At 40.2% G+C, this 19,794-nt stretch overlaps 1 protein-coding gene across 2 annotated transcripts in view; it reads left to right on the plus strand.

Annotated features, from left to right (window-relative positions):
- ARHGAP8 (Rho GTPase activating protein 8) overlaps window positions 1–19,794 on the plus strand; it is a 111,292-nt gene that overhangs the window by 78,763 nt on the left and 12,735 nt on the right. For both annotated transcript variants that reach the window (XM_034783836.1, XM_034783847.1), the window contains exon 9: window positions 927–1,000. In XM_034783836.1, the coding sequence (XP_034639727.1) occupies window positions 927–1,000 (74 nt within the window). The remainder of the gene's footprint in view (window positions 1–926; window positions 1,001–19,794) is intronic.

A 19,794-nucleotide genomic window follows, 5' to 3' on the forward strand; every position in this document is an offset into this window, starting at 1 on the left:
CTTTCAAAACCTGTCAAAGCCAAACATATTTTTCTGTTGTTTTTTTTAAATAAGGGAGATAATTGCAGAATTTTCTGATGTGTCTAGATCAAAAAAACGCTGTGTTCGATTTTAGCCTCAGCTGCTCACTCATGAAAGAGAGAGAGAGAAATCTCATTTCATGGGAATCATTCAGAGCATTAATAAACTCAACCTCACTGCATCACGTTGCCTTCAAAAATAAATAGTACAATATCCTTTTAATTATACATACACAGTAGCTTAAAAGGAGACAAATGACAAAGAAAAATCAACATGATAAAAGCCCGCTAAACTTGCAGCATCCCTTGATCAAGACTTATTATAAAACGTTCACAGCAAACTCCTTCTCTGTCTGTCTTTAAGCCTTCCTAAAACCCTTCCACTAAAGACGTACAGCAAAATCCAATCAAAAACATCACCATTGTCGTCACTGCCGCATTGTTATAAGCCACCCTGCTGTGGCTTGCTAATCTAAGAGAACAATAACCAGAGTGAAAACAATCAAAAGTGGGGTAAAGTTAGTCTGGAATATCATTCTGCCTTCTTGTCCTTGACTCTGTTTCAGAACAGTAAACAGCACTTACTTATTACTCGGCATGAAGTGTGTGTGTGGATAGATAGATAGATATTTCTACCAGGAAAAAAGGCATTTAGGCATGGCTCTTTGTCTAAAACTTGGACTTTCTAGTTTCAATAGGGCATTGGTTTGGGATGGGGTTAGCATTAGGGCCTTGGGGTGGGGGGAGGGTTTTTTTTTATAATTGTAGAACAACTCTTGTGTGGTGCAGGCACCTGCTTAATGTATGTATAAAATGCATCTCTTTAGATTTATTTGGAGGCTACTCCTTTCTTTTAGTCTATAAATGTCATTTAAATGCGGTGGCACTTTTATTTTCTTCCAACAGTCTCAAGGACAAAAATAAAGGGCAACTAATCCCACCAGTAATGAAGCAAACTGTGTCCTACCTGAAAAGTAAAGGTGAGATCGGTTTTTGTTTGCGGGTGGGTGGGGGAAAACATCTGCACAAGGGTATCATTATGAAATTATACAGATCTCAGGGCCCAATTCACCAGAGTTCTTAGGCACATACCTAATTTGAAGCATATGCTTAGATCCCAAAGAAACCAGTGGCTTCAGTGAGAACCAAACATATGCTCAAGTGCTTTGCTGAATAGAGACCTCAATTGACAAAAACTCTGGTAGGGCTATTTTATTATTACATTGTTGTCCCATAAGAAAAAAACGCTTGTGGGTTTTTGTTTTTGTTTTTTTGCTTTCAGGTGCAGGAAATGGTAAGTGAAAAAAGAATGCTTGAAATACACGTCCTCTCCCACATTGTGCCATTGATTTCTTTTTAAGTAAAACTCCCAGTAAAAATCAATGGGGAGTTCAGCTTTAAAAAAAAAAAATCAATGTCATAAGAAACTCAGACTTGAAAAAAAATCTACTTTACAGGAGTGAGCCTGCAGTCCTCATTCAGCAAAATATTCCCGTTGATATCAAAGTTCCTTTGACTGCAGGTCAGACCCTGCATTTATAGTATATAAAATGTATATCCGTTACCAACTAAGGGCAGCGTTGTCAGTTGCCCTATACGCCCATGCAGGGAAATATGGGAGCATGAGATGCCAACTACCCAAAAGGGTGTTGCATCCCTTCCCATACAGCTGGCCAAGGAGTTTGTGGGAGGAGTCTTGGCTCCACCATAAATGCATCAGCCAGTGCAGCTGTATCTGTCACACAATGCAAAGAAGCAGCATTGTGTGACAGATACAGAGTTCAAGTATCAGAGGGGTAGCCATGTTAGTCTGAATCTGTAAAAAGCAACAGAGGGTCCTGTGGCACCTTTGAGACTAACAGAAGTATTGGGAGCATAAGCTTTCCTGGGTAAGAACCTCACTTCTTCAGATGTTCCATTACTTGCATCTGAAGAAGTGAGGTTCTTACCCATGAAAGCTTATGCTCCCAATACTTCTGTTAGTCTCAAAGGTGCCACAGGACCCTCTGTTGCTTTTTACAGAGTTCAAGTAGTTTACTTTCCACTAGAGAAGAGTTAGTGGGGCGGACAGGGAGCAGTTTCTGACTCTCAGAGCATCACATTCTGGTTCCTGGTCTCTCTCCTGGTGCATTGCAACTGTGCACTTTGAGCCTTTATTTTTAATAATACTTCCATAGCACTTTTCATCCAACAATCTCAGAGTTTCACAAACATGAATGAAGCCTCACAGCAGCCCTGTGGGGTAGATGCCAGTTTCATCCCTGTTTTATGGATAGTTAAACTGAGACATGGCATGGTTCAGTTACTTGCCCAAGGTCACATAGTCAGTCAGTGGAAGAAAAGGAATGGAACCCAAGAGTCAACCAAGAGCTGTGTGAATCTTTAACAACAGAACATGGATAAATCCAAGTGAAAAAACACTGGCTCGGATTCTCTTTAGACTTAGTGTGCCAAAAGTTTCACTAAGGATGGGAAACCTTTTGAATGGGTTTAGAAGAAATCTTGGCTGATTTTTGTTGGTTTGTTTTTTATATTTTGTTTTGCTTCTGGTGGAAACCATGTTCAGCTCTGTTTTAGCACCCAAAATAAGGCAGTTTTATCTGAGATTTCTTTTTTTTTTTTTTGATGGTACACCAATACCAAGAATAACAGTATGCATTCAGGGTATAAGTCACCCCTCTTCAGAAGTGGCCCACGCCCACACAAGGCCTATGTGGCACGTAAATCAGGGCCGGCTTCAGGTTTTCTGCCACCCCAAGTGTCTGGGGTGGGACAGGGGGCGGAGCCGATCGACAGCACTTCAGCAGCAGCTCAATCTCGCCACTCCATTCTTCGGCGGCAGTTAGGCGGCGAGTCCTTCACTCCCTCTCTTCCTCTTTGGTGGCACTTCGGCGGCAGCTCAAAGAGAAAGAGAGGGACTGAGGGACCCGCCGCCGAATTCCCGCCGAAGACCCGGACGGAGTGCCGCTCCTTTGTATTGGCTGCCCCAAGCACCTGCTTTATTAGCTGGTGCTGGGAGCCAGCCCTGACATAAATCCCACTCTGGATTTTGTGCTGGCCTTCTGAATGGAGTGAATTTTACCCTCAGTATTCATGTTCATGGTCAGTGAGATTTGATTTGAATTTATTAGCTCATTTTAACCCAGGACTCAAATGATTCAAACCTGTTTAAACTGCGTCTGGAAAGGATCCGTACTAATCACTGCAAAGAAAAAAAAGCCGCCTCTTGCACTGTTGGTGACTCCCTGACTGAAACGCTGGCTCCATTGAAGTCAATGACAGAACTCCATTGAATTTAGTGGAGCCCAGGAATTGACCCATAGTTTCTTGGTCTAATCAGGAGGCCATGTAGGCTAAATTTTAATTTATTACACATTAAATAACAGTCCATGTTGTATTCATACCTACAGTAAAATAATTCATTGGCATATTATCTATATGTCCAAATGAGGGTGATAACGCATGAATACCTACTGCTGATTGACAAGAAGTTGAATACAGCATCCATAAAGGTGTATAGAACAGTTGGCTCCTTTCCTCTCAATGACATATGGATTACCTTCAATCACCTGTAGTATCCAGAGGTCAAATAATGGAGAGTGGGCCAATTCTGCTGTTAATACTAACCTCAGATCTTCAATATGTGAGCACCTCTACTGGGGGTTTTAGTGAGAACGTTTGGATCCACTTGAGGTCCACTTTTTGGAGCCTCACTTAACTGTAAGCAGGAGTCATGCTTCCAGGCCAAATTAGAAGATGGAACCATTACAAGTGTAACATGTGACAAATGTCCTGTGGCTAGATGTAGAGAATGCATATTGTTCGCTGCTAGGAATGTGTTCAGGCAAGGGAATTAGCAGCAACTGCAGACTATCTCTGTAATTGTAAATGGGTAATTTATAATCTCCAGAAGCTATAGTGCATGTTCCAATACAGTACACCAACCACCATATGATGAAAGCAGTTAGCTCTACTCCAGACACATCCCAACATCAAGATTTTGACTGTTACTTTAGATTAATACATTTAGGATGCTCATTTCATACTAATCTTAATAGATTAAATCCCTCCCTCATGTTACCCCACTGAAGTATGCAGAGTTAAACCAAGGATGAAGTTGTCTTGAATTATGACAAATTTATTGTCTTGAAACTAATTATAAAAATACAGTTTGATCAATGAATATTTTCTGAGAGTTTTTGGCTGTGTTTTTGGAGCAGTGCACACACATGGACTTCATCTTGAATATCTTAGCGGTTCAGCAGGAAATAAAGGTACTGTAACCATGATTATCCTCTAACAATGTGTCTTTCCGTAACAATCTGCTGGGCAGATTTGGTACCACACCTCCTGTACTTCTTATTTTGTTTCTTTCTTGATGCTCTCTCTAGTTCACTGCTACACTGATCCCATGCTCTCCACCTCACCAACTGCTGAGTCTGGCCTAAATACCCTCTGTCTGCTATAGCAGCGACATGAAAAGCACAAAAGAAAAAGAGCAGGTGTTCAGTTTTCATTGTTGTGATGAGGAAAAGCACTGGGTCAGCCTTGTCATTGCAAAGTCTTTTCCAGATGAAGTGATTTTGTTACCCGGTGGGCAGTAATAATCCTTGGGCTTTCTCCAGACCACATCATTTAATTTTTTAAAAATTCTTTTGGCTAAAAACCAACTATAATCCACCAGCTTGTTCAGCACATTTTGCAGAGCCTGTGAAGGGTAGGGGTTAAGGAAGTATGATGATGCTTTTTAACAAAAGTTCTCAGTCTGGATACATTCAGTCCCTCTGTAATTTTTCAAAGCTACATATTCTAGCCAAGCACTGGCAAGCCTAAGTACTTCTCCTTTTTCCTTTCTCTTTGTTCTGATGTAGGCTCCAGGCACCTGCTGTGGGGATGGGCTTTCCCAGTGATCTGCTATCCCCCACTTAAGCACAGATCTGTTTAGGGCTGCCATGTTTCCAACCATAGGGAGTTCATTATGAACCATGTTTCTAAGAGACCATGGTTTGTGAGTTGGGAAGTTTTCTGACATCCACAGCCTCCTAGCACATGCAATGCAGTCAAAGTGTTAACCAGTAGATGGTGGGCATTCACTTTTGAACCTGCTTAAAAGAGCGTAGATCTCATTGTACCTGCTGTTCACTACAATTTTAGTGCCTTGACTAAAGCTAGAGTCTCTCAAAGACTTCCATTGACTTCAGTGAGCTTTAGATCAGGTACTTAGAATATGGGGACCTCAGAGAAGCAGCCTGCCATCAAGTTCTGGCAACCTCAGGGAGTCTGGCTAGCAGTTCTACCCTGCACCCACAGTGAAGGCTACAGTTCAGTCTCAGGCACAAAACCAAAATTGTGTCCAAGTCCACCTAGTTGGAATCCTGTCCTGGCTGACAAGATTCCTGTGGCAAAGCACGTGCTAAGCAGAGCAGGAGGTAGCCATGATGATCTTTTAGGGTGCTGCACCAAAGCAGAACAAGTCTCCACCTCTCAAGCTGCAGCAGCCAGGAACTATGTAGAAAGGAGTCCAAACCCCCTTTTCACACAGAGAGACAAAGTAACTTTCATTAGCCTGAAGGGAAAGAATCCCAAGATGGCCTCCAAACTCAGATCTTGTTCTGCCACACCGATTATTGGGCTAACAAGTGACTGTATGTTGATAATCACTTAATAGGGATTGGCAAATTCTTAGCTTTTAATCACACAGGAACTTTTTAAGGAATCCCTGTCTGAGGTGTCATTGTTATGCTAATAATGTTGTTAGTATTAATTATTATAATTTAAATGTATATGTTTATTCATTGCCACCAATACCCCAAAAAGTTTGCAGTTTGAAAGACAGACTACACACAAAATGGGGATGAAGTGGGAAATGTAGCGATTGGGACAACTTCTCACTTTAGGGCCTAACAGAAGTCATGAGTTTTTCATAATTCATAGATTTCAAGGCCCAAAGGAACCATTATGATCATCTAGTCTGATGTCATGCAGGACAAAGACCATTGAAATTCACCAAGTGAAGTCAACATTTAAGGGATAAAATTTAAGAGAAAAAGGAGTTCAGCAGAGCTAGCAGTTTCTCAAAGAGACAGTAGTAAAGGCACAACTGCAAACGAAATATAGGAAGAATAGTAAGAAGCCAATATGGCTCCATCAAGAGCTCTTTAATGACTTGAAAATCAAAAAGTAATACTATAAAAAGTGGACAAATTGCTAGGAAAGAGTACAAAAGAATAGCACAAACATGAAGGGACAAAATCAGAAAGGCTAACACACAAAGTGAGTTACATCTAGCAAGGGACATAAAAGGCAATAAGAAGAGGTTATTTAAATACCATAGGAGCAAAAGAAAGACAAAGGAAAATATAGGTCCTCTGCTCCTCTGTTATTAACTGATCACATCAAGAAGGCTGGGGTGTTTAATACATATTTTGCTTCAGTCTTCACTAAAAAGGTTAATGGTGACCAGATACTCAACACAATTAATACTAACAATAAGGAGGAAGGAAGTCAAGCCAAAATCAGTAAAGAACAGGTGAAAGAATATTTAGATAAGGTAGAAGGTGTCAGGAACTGATTAAATTCATCCCAGAGTGCTTAAGGGACTAACTGAAGCAATCTTTGAACAGTTAGCAATTATCTTTGCGAATTCATGGAGGACAGGTGAGATCCTAAGAGGACTGGAGAACATAAAAATGGTCATACTGGGTCAGACCAGTGGTCCATCTAGCCCAGTATTCTGTCTTCTAACAGTGGCCAATGTCACATGCCTCAAAGGGAATGAGAGGAACAGGGCAATTATCAAGTGATCTATCCCCTGTCGTCCAGTCCCAGCATCTGGGAGTCAGAGGCTTAGAGATGCCAAGAGCATGGGGTTGCATCCATGACCATCTTGGCTAATAGCCATTGATGGACTTATCCTCTATGCATTTTAAACCCAGTTATAGTTTTGGCCTTCGCAACAAGTTCTATAGGTTGACTGTGCATTGTGTGAAGCTGTTCTTCCTTATGTTTGTTTAAAACATGCTGCCTAATAATTTCATTGGGTGAACCCAGGTTATTGTGTTATGTGAAGAGGTAGATAACACTACCTTGTTCACTTTCTCCACACCATTCATGATTTTATATACCTCTATCATATCTCCCCTTAGTCCTCTCTTTTCTAAATAGAGTAGTTCCAGTTTTTTAAATCTCTCCTCATATGGAAGCCCTTCCATTTTATTGCCCTTCTCTGTACTTTTTCCAATTTCTAATATATCATTTTTGAGATAGGGTGAGCAGACCTGCATACAGTATTCAAAGTTTGGGCATACCATGGATTTATATAGTAGCATTATGATATTTTTTGTTTTATTATCTAATGTTTATTTCCTAATGTTCCTAGTATTCTATTAGCTTTTTTGACTGCTGCTGCACATTGAGCAAATATTTTCAGAGAACTATACACAATGACTCCAAGATCTTTCTTCAGTGGTTACAGCTAATTTAGACCCCCATCATTTTGTATATACAGTTGGGATTGTGTGCTCCAATATGCATTACTTTGCATTTATCAACATTGAACTTTATCTGCAACTTTGTTACCCAGTCACTCAATTTTGTGAGAGCTCTTTGTAACTTTTCACAGTCTGCTTTGGATTTAACTATCTTGAATAATTTTGTGTCATCTGTAAACTTTGCCACATCACCGTTTATCCGTTTTTCCAGATCATTTATGAACATGTTGAACAGGACTGGTCCCACTACAGAATCCTGGGGGACACCACAATTTACCTCTCTCCATTCTGAAAACTGACCATTTACTCCTATCCTTTGTTTCCTATCTTTTAACCAGCTGCTGACCTATGAGAGGACCTTCCTTCTTATCCCATGATAACTTAGTTTGTTTAAGAGCCTTTGGTGAGGGACCTTGTCAAAGACTTTATGAAAGTCCAAATATTCCCTATCACTAGATCATCCTTGTCCATATGTTTGTTGACAAGAATTCTGATAGATTATAAAAGCTGTGTTGATTCTTCCTCAACATATCGTGTTCATCTGTTTCTGATCATTCTGTTTTTTACTATAGTTTCAACCCAAATGAAGTTAGGCTTACTGGCCTGTAATTGTCAGGATCTCCTCTGGAGCTTTAAAAAAAATATTGGCATCACATTAGCTATCCTCCAGTCATCTGGTACAGAACAGGTTATGTACCACAGGTAGTAGTTCTATAATTTCAATTTGAGTTACTTCAGAACTCTTGGATGAATACCACCATCTGGTCTTAGTGACTAGTTATTGTTTGATTTATCAATTTGTTCCAAAACCACCTCTATTGACACATCAATCTGAGACAATTCTTCAGATTTATCACCTAAAAAGAATGGCACAGGTGTGGGTATCTCCTCTGCAGTGAGGACAGATGCAAAGAATTCCTTTAGCTTCTCTGCAATGGCTTTTTCTTCCTTGAGTTTCTCCTTTAGCACCTCGATCATCTAGTGGCTACACTGTTTGGCAGGCTTCGTATACTTTTTACTTACAAAAACTTACAGCAAACTTTTTTTTGTCTTTTGCTCTTCAAATTCTTTTTACCCTGCCTAATTATACTTTTACACTTGACTTGCCAGAGTTAATACTCCTTTCTATTTATGTCAGTAGGATTCAACTTCCAATTTTTAAAGGATGCCTTTTATGCTTCTAACTGCCTCTTTTAGTCTGTTGTTGAGCCACTGAGCACTATTTTGGTCCTCTTTTTTCTTTTTTAATTTGGGGTGTAAATTTAATTTGAGCCTCTATTATGGTGTTTTTAAAAGTTTCCATGCAGCTTGCAGGCATTTCACTCTTATGACTGTTCCTTTTAATTTCAGTTTAACTATCTTCATCATTTTTGTGTAGTTCCCTTTTCTGAAGTTAAATGCTACTGTGATGGGCTTCTTTGGTATTGCCCCTCCGCCAACAAAGATATTCAATTTAATTATACTGCGGTCACTATTACTGAATGATTCCGCTATATTCACCTCCTGTGCGCCACTTAGGACTAAATCAAGAATTGCCTTTCCCCTTGTGAGTTCCAGCACTATCTGCTCTAATAAGCAGACATGAATGGTGTCTAGAAACTTTATCTCTGCACCCTGTCCTGAAGTGACATGTACCCAGGGGATAGATGAAATCCCCCAGTGTAATTGAGTTTTCTATTTTTATAGCCTCTCTAATCTCCCTGAACATTTCACCATCACCATCCTGCTCAGGTGGTCGGTATTATATTCCTATTGCTATATTCTTATTATTCAAGCATGGGATTTCTAGCAATAGAGATTCTGTGGTACTGTATAGCTTGATTCATTTAAAATTTGTATGATATTTAATTATGCTTTCTTTCACATATAGAAGCGCAAACATAGAACATATCTTTAAAAGGGAGAATAAACAGGACCCAGGGAATTATAGACCAGTCGGCCTAACTTCCATACATATAAAGATACTGGAACAAATTATTAAACAATCAGATTGTAAGTATTTAGGGGATAATAGGGTTATAAGAACAAATCATGCCAAACCAGCCTAATTTCCTTCTTTGACAGCTGCTAGCCAAGTGGTGGGTGCAGAGAGTTGGGGGGGCAGTAGACATGCTATATCTTGGTTTTAGTAACGCTTTTGACCTTCCCACATGACATTGTCATAAGCAGATTAGGGAAATGTGGTCTAGATGAAATTGCTATAAGGTAGGTGTGAGAGATATGGCAATTTCCTGCAATATACTGGATAAACTTTATTGAATTAAGTTTAAGCATTTTAGGAGTACATTGTATTAAAAATGCAAATGTTTATGTATTACTGCGGAATTGTATATAACACCTCTAGGTAGGAAACCTGAGCAATGTGAACTCTGGGAAGTGTTATGAGCTTCAAAGGACTATACGAAACAATGTGAACTTATACAGCTAAGTGGGTGGAAATACTTGGAGGAGGGGATGTAAATTCCCTATCTCCAGATCTAGCTTTTCGAAGCTACAGCTTGAGGAGAAACCCATTATCTGACTGATCACCTATTCACAGTCTCTAAGGATCAAAGATCCAAACTGTATAAAGGAGACAATCCCAGATTCATGGGGGGAGAGTTTGTTCTCAGCCAAGGCTGAAATCTACTTGAATCATCCCATTATTTGGAGAAAAAATAATTTTAAGTAGTTTTGTTAGTCCATAACATAAGGCCTTGTCTACCCTACAGAGTTTTGTCAACACAGGTTACACCAATGAGAAAAAAAACAATATATTTACATCACTTGCGCATGTTCACACAACACTTCTTCTGTTGGCAGAGTGCGTCCACAGTTGGTGCTCTAGCATTGACAGAGAAAGCACTGCCCTGTCGGTAGCTATCCCTGTGTGCTACTCGCCACTTTCTACAGCTAGGAGTTATGGGACGGCAGAGTGGATCACAGTGCATCATGGGTGCAGGCTTAATGTCCCATGATGCAATTTTTTCTGTCCCATCATTCTGTGGGCTTCAGACTGCATTTCACAGCATTTTTCAATGGCCCCTGTTTACTGTGCACCTGCCATCTCTGTCTGAAAGGGTGGATCCTGCACTGTTCTCTACTGTTGGGGTCATTGTTATGAACACATCGCAGATGGTCATGCAGTATATCATGAGCTCTCAATCTGAACAGGAATCAGGAGTGCCTGACCTGCTGTGTACCATGTTTGTACACTAATGCAAGGAGCCTAGGTAACAAAATGGAGGAACTAGAGCTCCTGGTGCAGGAAGTGAAACCAGATATTATAGGGATAACAGAAACATGGTGGAATAGTAGTCATGACTGGAGTACAGGTATTGAAGGCTATGTGCTGTTTAGGAAAGACCGAAATAAAGGCAAAGGTGGTGGAGTAGCATTGTATATTAATGATGAGGTAGACTGTAAAGAAATAAGAAGTGATGGAATGGATAAGACAGAGTCTGTCTGGGCAACAATCACATTGGGAAAGAAAGCTACTAGAGCCTCCCCTGAGTGCTTGGGGTGTGCTACAGACCTCCGGGATCCGATTTGGATATGGATTAAATTAAATTAAATAAATTAATGGAGATATCCTATCTCCTAGAACTGGAAGGGACCTTGAAAGGTCATCAAGTCCAGCCCCCTGCCTTCACTAGCAGGACCAAGTACTAATTTTGCCCCAGATCCCTAAGTGGCCCCCTCAAGGATTGAACTCACAACCCTGGGTTTAGCAGGCCAATGCTCAAACCACTGAGTTATTTCCCCCCCCACACACACACACACACTCTCTCTCTCGCTCTCTCTCTCTAATCTTTTTAATGAAGTAAACACTAATGGGAATTGTGTGATCATGGGAGACTTTAACTTCCCAGATACAGACTGGAGGGCAAGTGCTAGTAATAATAATAGGGCTCAGATTTTCCTGGATGTGATAGCTGAGGATTCCTTCACCAAATAGTTGAAGAACCAACAAGAGGGGAGGATGCCATTTTAGATTTGGTTTTGGTGAGTAGTGAGGACCTCATAGAAGAAATGGTTGTAGGGGACAACCTTGGTTCGAGTGATCATGAGCTAATTCAGTTCAAACTAGATGGAAGGATAAACAAAAATAGATCTGGGACTAGGGTTTTTTATTTCAAAAGGGCTAACTTTAAAGAATTAAGGAAATTAGTTAGGGAAATGGATTGGACTGAAGAACTTGTGGATCTAAAGGTGGAGGAGGCCTGGAATTACTTCAAGTCAAAGTTGCAGAAGCTATCAGAAGCCTGCATCCCAAGAAAGGGGAAAAAATTCATAGGCAGGAGTCGTAGACCAAGCTGGATGAGCAAGCATCTCTGAGAGGTGATTAAGAAAAAGCAGAAAGCCTACAAGGAGTGGAAAATGGGAGGGATTAGCAAGGAAAGCTACCTTATTGAGGTCAGAACATGTAGGGATAAAGTGAGAAAGGCCAAAAGCCATGTAGAGTTGGACCTTGCAAAGGTAATTAAAACCAATAGTAAAAGGTTCTATAGCCATATAAATAAGAAGAAAACAAAGAAAGAAGTGGGACCGCTAAACACTGAGGATGGAGTGGAGGTTAAGGATAATCTAGGCATGGCCCAATATCTAAACAAATACTTTGCCTCAATCTTTAATGAGATTAATGAGGAGCCTAGGGATAATGGTAGGATGACAAATGGGAATGCAGATATGGAGGCAGATATTACCACATCCGAGGTAGAAACCAAACTCGAACAGCTTAATGGGACTAAATCGGGGGGCCCAGATAATCTTCATCCAAGAATATTAAAGGAACTGACACATGAAATTGCAAGCCCATTGGCAAGAATTTTTAATGAATCAGTAAACTCAGGGGTTGTACCTTACAACTGGAGAATTGCTAAAATAGTTCCTATTTTTAAGAAAGGGGAAAAAAGTGATCCGAGTAACTATAGGCCTGTTAGTTTGACATCTGTAGTATGCATGGTCTTGGAAAAAAGTTTGAAGGAGAAAGTAGTTAAGGACATTGAGGTCAATGGTAATTGGGACAAAATACAACATGATTTTACAAAAGGTAGATCGTGCCTACAGGAAGATCTGGATGACCTTGTAAACTGGAGTAATAGTAATAGGATGAAATTTAATAGTGAAAGGTGCAAGGTCATGCATTTAGGGATTAATAACAAGAATTTTGGTTATAAATTGTGGACACATCAGTTGGAAGTAACAGAGGAGGAGAAGGACCTTGGAGTATTGGTTGATTACAGGATGACTATGAGCCGCCAATGTGCTATGGCCGTTAAAAAACCTAATGCGGTCTTGGGATGCATCAGGCGAGGTATTTCAAATAAAGATACGGAGGTGTTAGTACCATTATACAAGGCAGTGGTGAGAACTCATCTGGAATATTGTGTGCAGTTCTGGTCTCCCATGTTTAAGAAGGATGAATTCAAACTGGAACAGGTACAGAGAAGGGCTACTAGGATAATCCGAGGAATGGAAAACCTGTCTTATGAAAGGAGATTCAAAGAGCTTGGCTTGTTTAGCCTAACCAAAAGAAGGCTGAGGGGAGATAAGATTGCTCTTTATAAATATATCAGAGGGATAAATATCAGGGAGGGAGAGGAATTATTTAAGCTGAGTACCAATGTGACACAAGAACAAATGGATATAAACTGGACATTAGGAAGTTTAGACTTGAAATTAGACAAAGGTTTCTAACCATTAGAGGAGTGAAGTTCTGGAACAGCCTTCCAAGGGGAGTAGTGGGGTCAAAAGACATATCTGGCTTCAAGACTAAGCTTGATAAGTTTATGGAGGGGATGGTATGATGGGATAGCCTAATTTTGGCAATTAATTGATCTTTGATTATTAGCAGGTAAATATGCCCAATTGTCTGTGATGGGATGTTAGATGGGGTGGGATCTGAGTTACTACAGAGAATTCTTTCCTGGGTGCTCACTGGTGAGTCTTGCCCACATGCTCAGGGTTTAACTGATCGCCATATTTGGAGTCAGGAAGGAATTTTCCTCCAGGGGCAGATTGGCAGAGGCCCTGGAGGTTTTTTGCCTTCCTCTGCAGCGTGGGGCATGGGTCACTTGCTGGAGGATTCTCTGCACCTTGAGGTCTTTAAACCAGGATTTGAGGACTTCAGTAACTCAGGCATAGGTTAGGGGTTTGTTACAGGAGTGGGTGGGTGAGATTCTGTGGCCTGCGTTGTGCAGGAGGTCAGACTAGATGATCATAATGGTCCCTTCTGAACTTAAAGTCTATGAGTCTGTAGTGGACGGCTTTGCAGCAGTGGGATACCATAACTGCAGCGGGGCAATAGCTGGCACGCATATCCCAATTTTGGCGCCAAACCATCTCGCAACTGAGTACATCAGTAGAAAGGAGTACTGCTCTATGGTATTGCAGGCGCTTGTGGATCACTGTGGGTGTTTCACTGACGTCAGCATGGGGTGATCTGGTAAGGGCCATGATGCATGCATCTTCAGGAATGCAGGCCTGTACAGAAAGCTGCAAGCAGGGACTTTCTTCAGAAGATTCCAGTGGAGGATGTTTAAATGCCCATAATGATCTAGGGAGACCCAGTGTATTCCTTACTCCCATGGCTCATGAAACCAGGGATTGAACTGGGACATGCTCTGCATAGTAGCCAGTGAGGGCTTCTCCCCTTCCCAGCTGGCAGAAAGCAGGAAAGTATTTTAGCATTTTGTATTCCTTTGAGCCTATTGTCTCTTCCGTTGTTTAATAAAACTTGTCCTGAATCAAGCCGTTGGCCTGCCCCAGCTTGGTGAATCTGCCCATTGGCCTACACTTCTATCAAGTTCGTATGATATCAAATAACATTAAAAATGCAACACCGGGCAAGTGTGAGAATGGCTAAATATACATTTCAGGGTTCTTGGCTTTTGTGTTTTTCACAAAAGTTATATTTTTACCAGGGTTCACTGAGACACTATACATCTCAAGTGTGGTTGAGATGTCTGCAGAAACCTCAAGGTAAAAATAAACCTTGTAATAAGAACCACTTACGTTTTGTTGATGCCCACATATAATAAATAATCTGTGCTCAAAGATATCAGGTGTAACTTGAACCTATTCATTCTAAAATCCAAGGGCTAGATTGTGCCACTTAAGCACAGAGCAATCACACTGCCCCACATGGAGGCAACCACTACTACATCCCTGTGTTGGGTGGAGTATAACTAGCTGCTCTCTGCTGGTCTGCCTGGGTCTGGACTCATGGCCTCACCTCCTCCCCATGTATCCTTGGTACTGTACACCCCTGAGGAGTAGAAAGAGCTGCCCCTGCTACCAACAAAGCCCAGGTATTGCTGTTACACAAGGTATAAGTTATCTGCCTTACACAAGCAGCACACAGAGGAAGGAAGGTTACTTATGCCATTTCCTCAAACCCCTACTGTGTTCCAATGTGAGGGCAGGGCAGAATCTACCCCTAAGTGATTAGTTTTAAAACAAAGTTTGGGTATTTTATGTATAGTGATTCAGGCAGTGTGATGCTTTCTAATATAATTGCAGCCCCATCACTCCTTTTAGCAGTAAGAATTTAAGTAATTAGCTCTCATTTTGAAAGAGGAATCTAATGAGTTTCTAATTTCTTTCTCTCTTGCAAACAATTTTGCAGCAAAGTTGTAACACAGAAATCAGTTTTGATCCTTCTTAAATATTCCTGTGTGTTCTTCCTATGGCACAACAAGTCTCGAGGTGTTTTAGAAGATATTTTTATCTGCACTATAATGATTTTAGTTCTGAGTGTAATACAATGTACTATAACTATATATGGTGCCGTTACAGGCCATGATATTGCACTGTAAAATTCTGTCTGTGGCAGTAAAATCCTTTTTATTTAAAAGGCAGTATAGAGTATCAAGCTATTTCCAATTATGATTATGAAATAGTTTGAATACTTAACTAGTGAAGTTCCCAAGCTATGCAATTATTTGTCAGTGAATACACAATACAACCGCTTCCCCATTCAGATCACTGTCCCTTTCTATATAATGTCCAACTTTTTTTATTTTTAATTCTGGGCTTTTTGAGCCAGATTTTCAGTTGCTGTTAATTAGCACAGCTCTGTTGATCACAGTGAAGACAAACTGATTTACACCAGCTGAGGGTCTGCCAGTTGGAGTGGGGTATATGGGTGCATGACATGGAATTGCAATGGAATGTTTCTAAGTTGTTCAAAATCATAAGCAAGCATTTAAAGTAAACCTTGTGTGTAATATATGTCCAACGTCTATACATACAACTGTTTATACTGTAGGGCTGGAATATGCTATTAATGGCAAAGTAGTTTAACTTGTCTGCCAAAGGGAGTATCTTTCTCTCTACAGAAGTGGAATTAAACTACTGTCCTAAAGTTGTGTTAAACCAGACCTTATACCTTGATTTATGCAGACCTAAAAATAGTTGAATTGGTCTCACTGGAGGAAAAAAAGTAAAAATAAAAAAAAATGCAGTGTTCTAAGCAATAATGCCTCAGAATGGGAACAGTGTTTGCGGAAGCTACTTTTTTGCTCTTCCAGTGCTCTTATTGGTTCTGATGTGTCCGCTGCAAAATTAAGAGCATTCTTTTAACGTGCTTGGCAGACCTGGTGCTAAATAGTACTAAGTTACTCAAAAAGGTAGTTGTGTCTCTCGCTCTTAACACAACATCATAATATGAAGGACGCACACAGGTACAGTGGACTGCGAACGTTAAGTTTACTAACTATATACACATCATGCAAGGCTACATATATATACACATACATTTCTGTTCTGGCAAGATTCTTGGTGGCTTCTGAGAGTGAGATCCGCACGAGGAATACTAACTTTTTTAAAGGAATACTTTCCAATTCCTACACACTACAAAGGTCAAAAGGAATCAGTCAGAAAAAAAGCTGTCTTTATTCCTACCAAAAAATGACTCTTCCATTGCCACCTTTTTGCAAAAGTTATGACCCATGCTTTATGAAAGGGTCACATTTTCCACCTGAGGAAAAATATTGCTGGTTTTGGGAGAAAACAAAATCATGTAATTCACTTCCCAAGGGAAAAGAGAAATTAGTTATAGGAGTTTTGCTTTAAGGATGGCTGTGCTGACTTAAAGATAATCAAAACTGGTTAATTTAAATAGTTCTATGTGTGGATTGGTGGTGGGGAGGTTAAAGGGTCTGGAAGAAACCTACTTTTGGTAACTGTCTGCTTGGTGCTTGTGGTAAAACAAATTACCATTTATTGCTTACATTTTATTTGTCCCGAAAGATTACCTCTGAAAACAGCATAGGTGACATCAATATTCCATGTTTCTGTAGGTGAAGCTTAAAGTCACTTTTGCCCATAAGACCACTAAGAAACTTACCTGGCAAAAGTTTGGTATTAAGTATAATTTATTGTAACAATGATGAGACTCAGTGCTAGGCGTGCACAGGTGCTGTCTGCACTTCAGATTAATGTATTCAATTAGACCCAGGAAAGCTCACTGTAAAGCATACCCGATAAAGGAATAAACATGTTAAAAGTGGATGTTTATTACAAAGCAGTTTATAGAGGGAGAGCTACATCCAATAAAGGCATTAACTGTTAAATAAACTCATTAAAATGAAATAGTGACCAATTATGAGATCCATCCCAAGGAAAACTTGTTGTCTAGAAAATACTCTCTGCACCAATGGCAGCTAGGGTAAAACTCTCAAATTCTCAGGAAATTATTGTATTGATTGTTTGCTAAAGGCAATGCCTGTTCTGCCTACCATTTTCAGAACTGTAGTTTCACACAGGTTGAGCTAGAAATTTAACAGAACAGTTGATGTGGCTTGCAATAACTTTATTCAATTTAAATATGGTTGGATGGGAGTAAAACAAGCATTCAGATAGCTATTTGGTCCTCTAATACACACACGCTATATTGTCCCTCCTAGCCTCTGTGTAAGTGGGTTTTCTGGTATACTGTCATTCATAACTCTTCCAGATTTGACCACATGTTCTGAAGTTTAGTATTAGCCCCACATCCTGCAAATAGTCATGCCCATGCTTAGCTTTAAATTTAGATATTTAAATATTTGCAAAATTTGGAATTAAATTACTAATAGATGTTCTTGTACACACTGTAAATATTAGTTGGATGTCCATTCAAATTCCGTTGACTTATTTCTATTTAGGTTTTACCACTAGTTTACATTCTTGATCCTGCTATTATATTGACTCGCACTCTCATGAACATCATTCAGTAGATGGCTAAAAATAATATATTAACCAATGTTTTATGAAGTGCACCCTTACACACCAACTTGGGTGAATTTATGATAATTAACATATTGACTAAAAACTAGAGCTGACCCGAGGACAACAATTCAGTTTCACATTAGAGCAAAAATAAAACCTTTAGAATATTTTCACACAAATGGAGTGAGGGTAGCGTTTACAGAGACCCAGGACACCGCGGAGGAAGTGAATACAAGAGCAACTTTATTTTCTGCATACACAGGCTTATATCTGCCTGCCGTATACCCCCTAGTGGCTCTGTCTTTTCACAGCTCACACACCAGAGAAGTAGGAGAGAAAGCAGGGACTTTAACATGAGTCCCCCCACATGCCAGGCCAGTGTCCTACCTACTGGGATAGAGGATCTCTCCCTCCCTGATCTAAAAATCTGCCTATCAAAACTTTTGTGAAAACCAGTACATCTCCGCAAAACATTTAAGCTTTGATGAAACAGCATATTTCAGCAAAAATGTTGTAACTAGTTCTACTTAAAACACTCTCAAACCAAAATAAGGCCCTGTTCACGCAAACACTTTTGCATGTGCTTAACTTAAAGCACGTGACCACTAATTTCAGTCAGGCTACTTGCATGCTTTAAGTTAAGCACATGCAAAAGTGTTGGCAGGATATTGCCTAAAAATCTATGTACCTCCCACACCGGCAGCCATCCCTTCAAGCAAACAGCATTCCTCCTGCCTCGGAAGATCAAGAGACTGAGTTTTGTTGGACCAGCAGGGAAAGTGATTCCAGAGCATGAAGCACCCTTAGACAGACTCTATACTGTGCCTTGCAGGAAATGCAGATTGGGTGGAGCAGCACAGGTTGGGGAGAGGGAAAAGTGACTTCATGCCAAATTGGAAACAAAAAGTACCAGAAAGCTCATAACTTGTTCTTGTCCCAAATTTTGCAAATTGAAGAGGTTCATAACACTGGTCTACAATTGTTGAGAAGTCGTCTGCTTCAGAGGTAAAATGTGCTATTTATTTTGTATTTTGATGTGCTGAATTCAAATATGACAATTAAAACAACTGATTGGCTACTGTTTAAGATATTTAAGTTTTTACATTTTATGTCTATGTATATTGTGTAAATAGAGTTTTAATCAGAAATGGTAAACCTAGGTCTTTTCATATGTTTATGGTTGCTTTACATGATATTTCACCTGCCCTGTTTATGTAACACTTTAAAAATCAGCAAAAGGGTTATATAAATAAAATTTATTATGAAACAAAAGGCAAAAAATTATTATGTACATAGTTTAGTCCTATTCAGTGTCTACTTGGCGCTTCTTGGCTTGTCTCTTGTATTCATTAAATGGAGCATCTCTTGTCACTGTCCAGCAATAGTCTGCAAGCATTGATGGGTCCATTTGCCCTGATAGAGTTTCTCCATTGTTGCAATGTCCTGGTGAAATCGCTTGCCGTGCTCGTCGCTCACTGCTCCGCAGTTCGGTGGAAAAAAATCTAGATGAGAGTGCAAAAAATGTATCTTTAGTGACATGTTGCAACCAAGGCTTTTGTATGCCTTGAGGAGTTTTTCCACCAACAACCTGTAGTTGTCTGCCTTGTTGTTTCCGAGAAAATTTATTGCCACTAACTGGAAGGCTTTCCATGCCGTCTTTTCCTTGCCATGCAGTGCATGGTCACATGCATCATCTCAAAGAAGTTCACGAATCTGAGGACCAACAAAGACACCTTCCTTTATCTTAGCTTCACTTAACCTTGGAAATTTTCCATGGAGGTACTTGAAAGCTGCTTGTGTTTTGTCAATGGACTTGACAAAGTTCTTCATCAGACCCAGCTTGATGTGTAAGGGTGGTAACAAAATCTTCCTTGATTCAACAAGTGGTGGATTCTGAACACTTTTCCTCCCAGGCTCCAATGACTGTCAGAGTGGCCAGTCTTTCTTGATGTAGTGGGAATCTCTTGCACGACTATCCCATTTGCAGAGAAAACAGCAGTACTTTGTGTATCCAGTCTGCAGACCAAGCAAGAGAGCAACAAGTTTCATATCGCCACAAAGCTGCCACTGATGTTGGTCATAGTTTATGC

This window comes from Trachemys scripta, chromosome 1 (assembly GCF_013100865.1).
Source record: "Trachemys scripta elegans isolate TJP31775 chromosome 1, CAS_Tse_1.0, whole genome shotgun sequence".
Taxonomy (NCBI): domain Eukaryota; kingdom Metazoa; phylum Chordata; order Testudines; family Emydidae; genus Trachemys; species Trachemys scripta.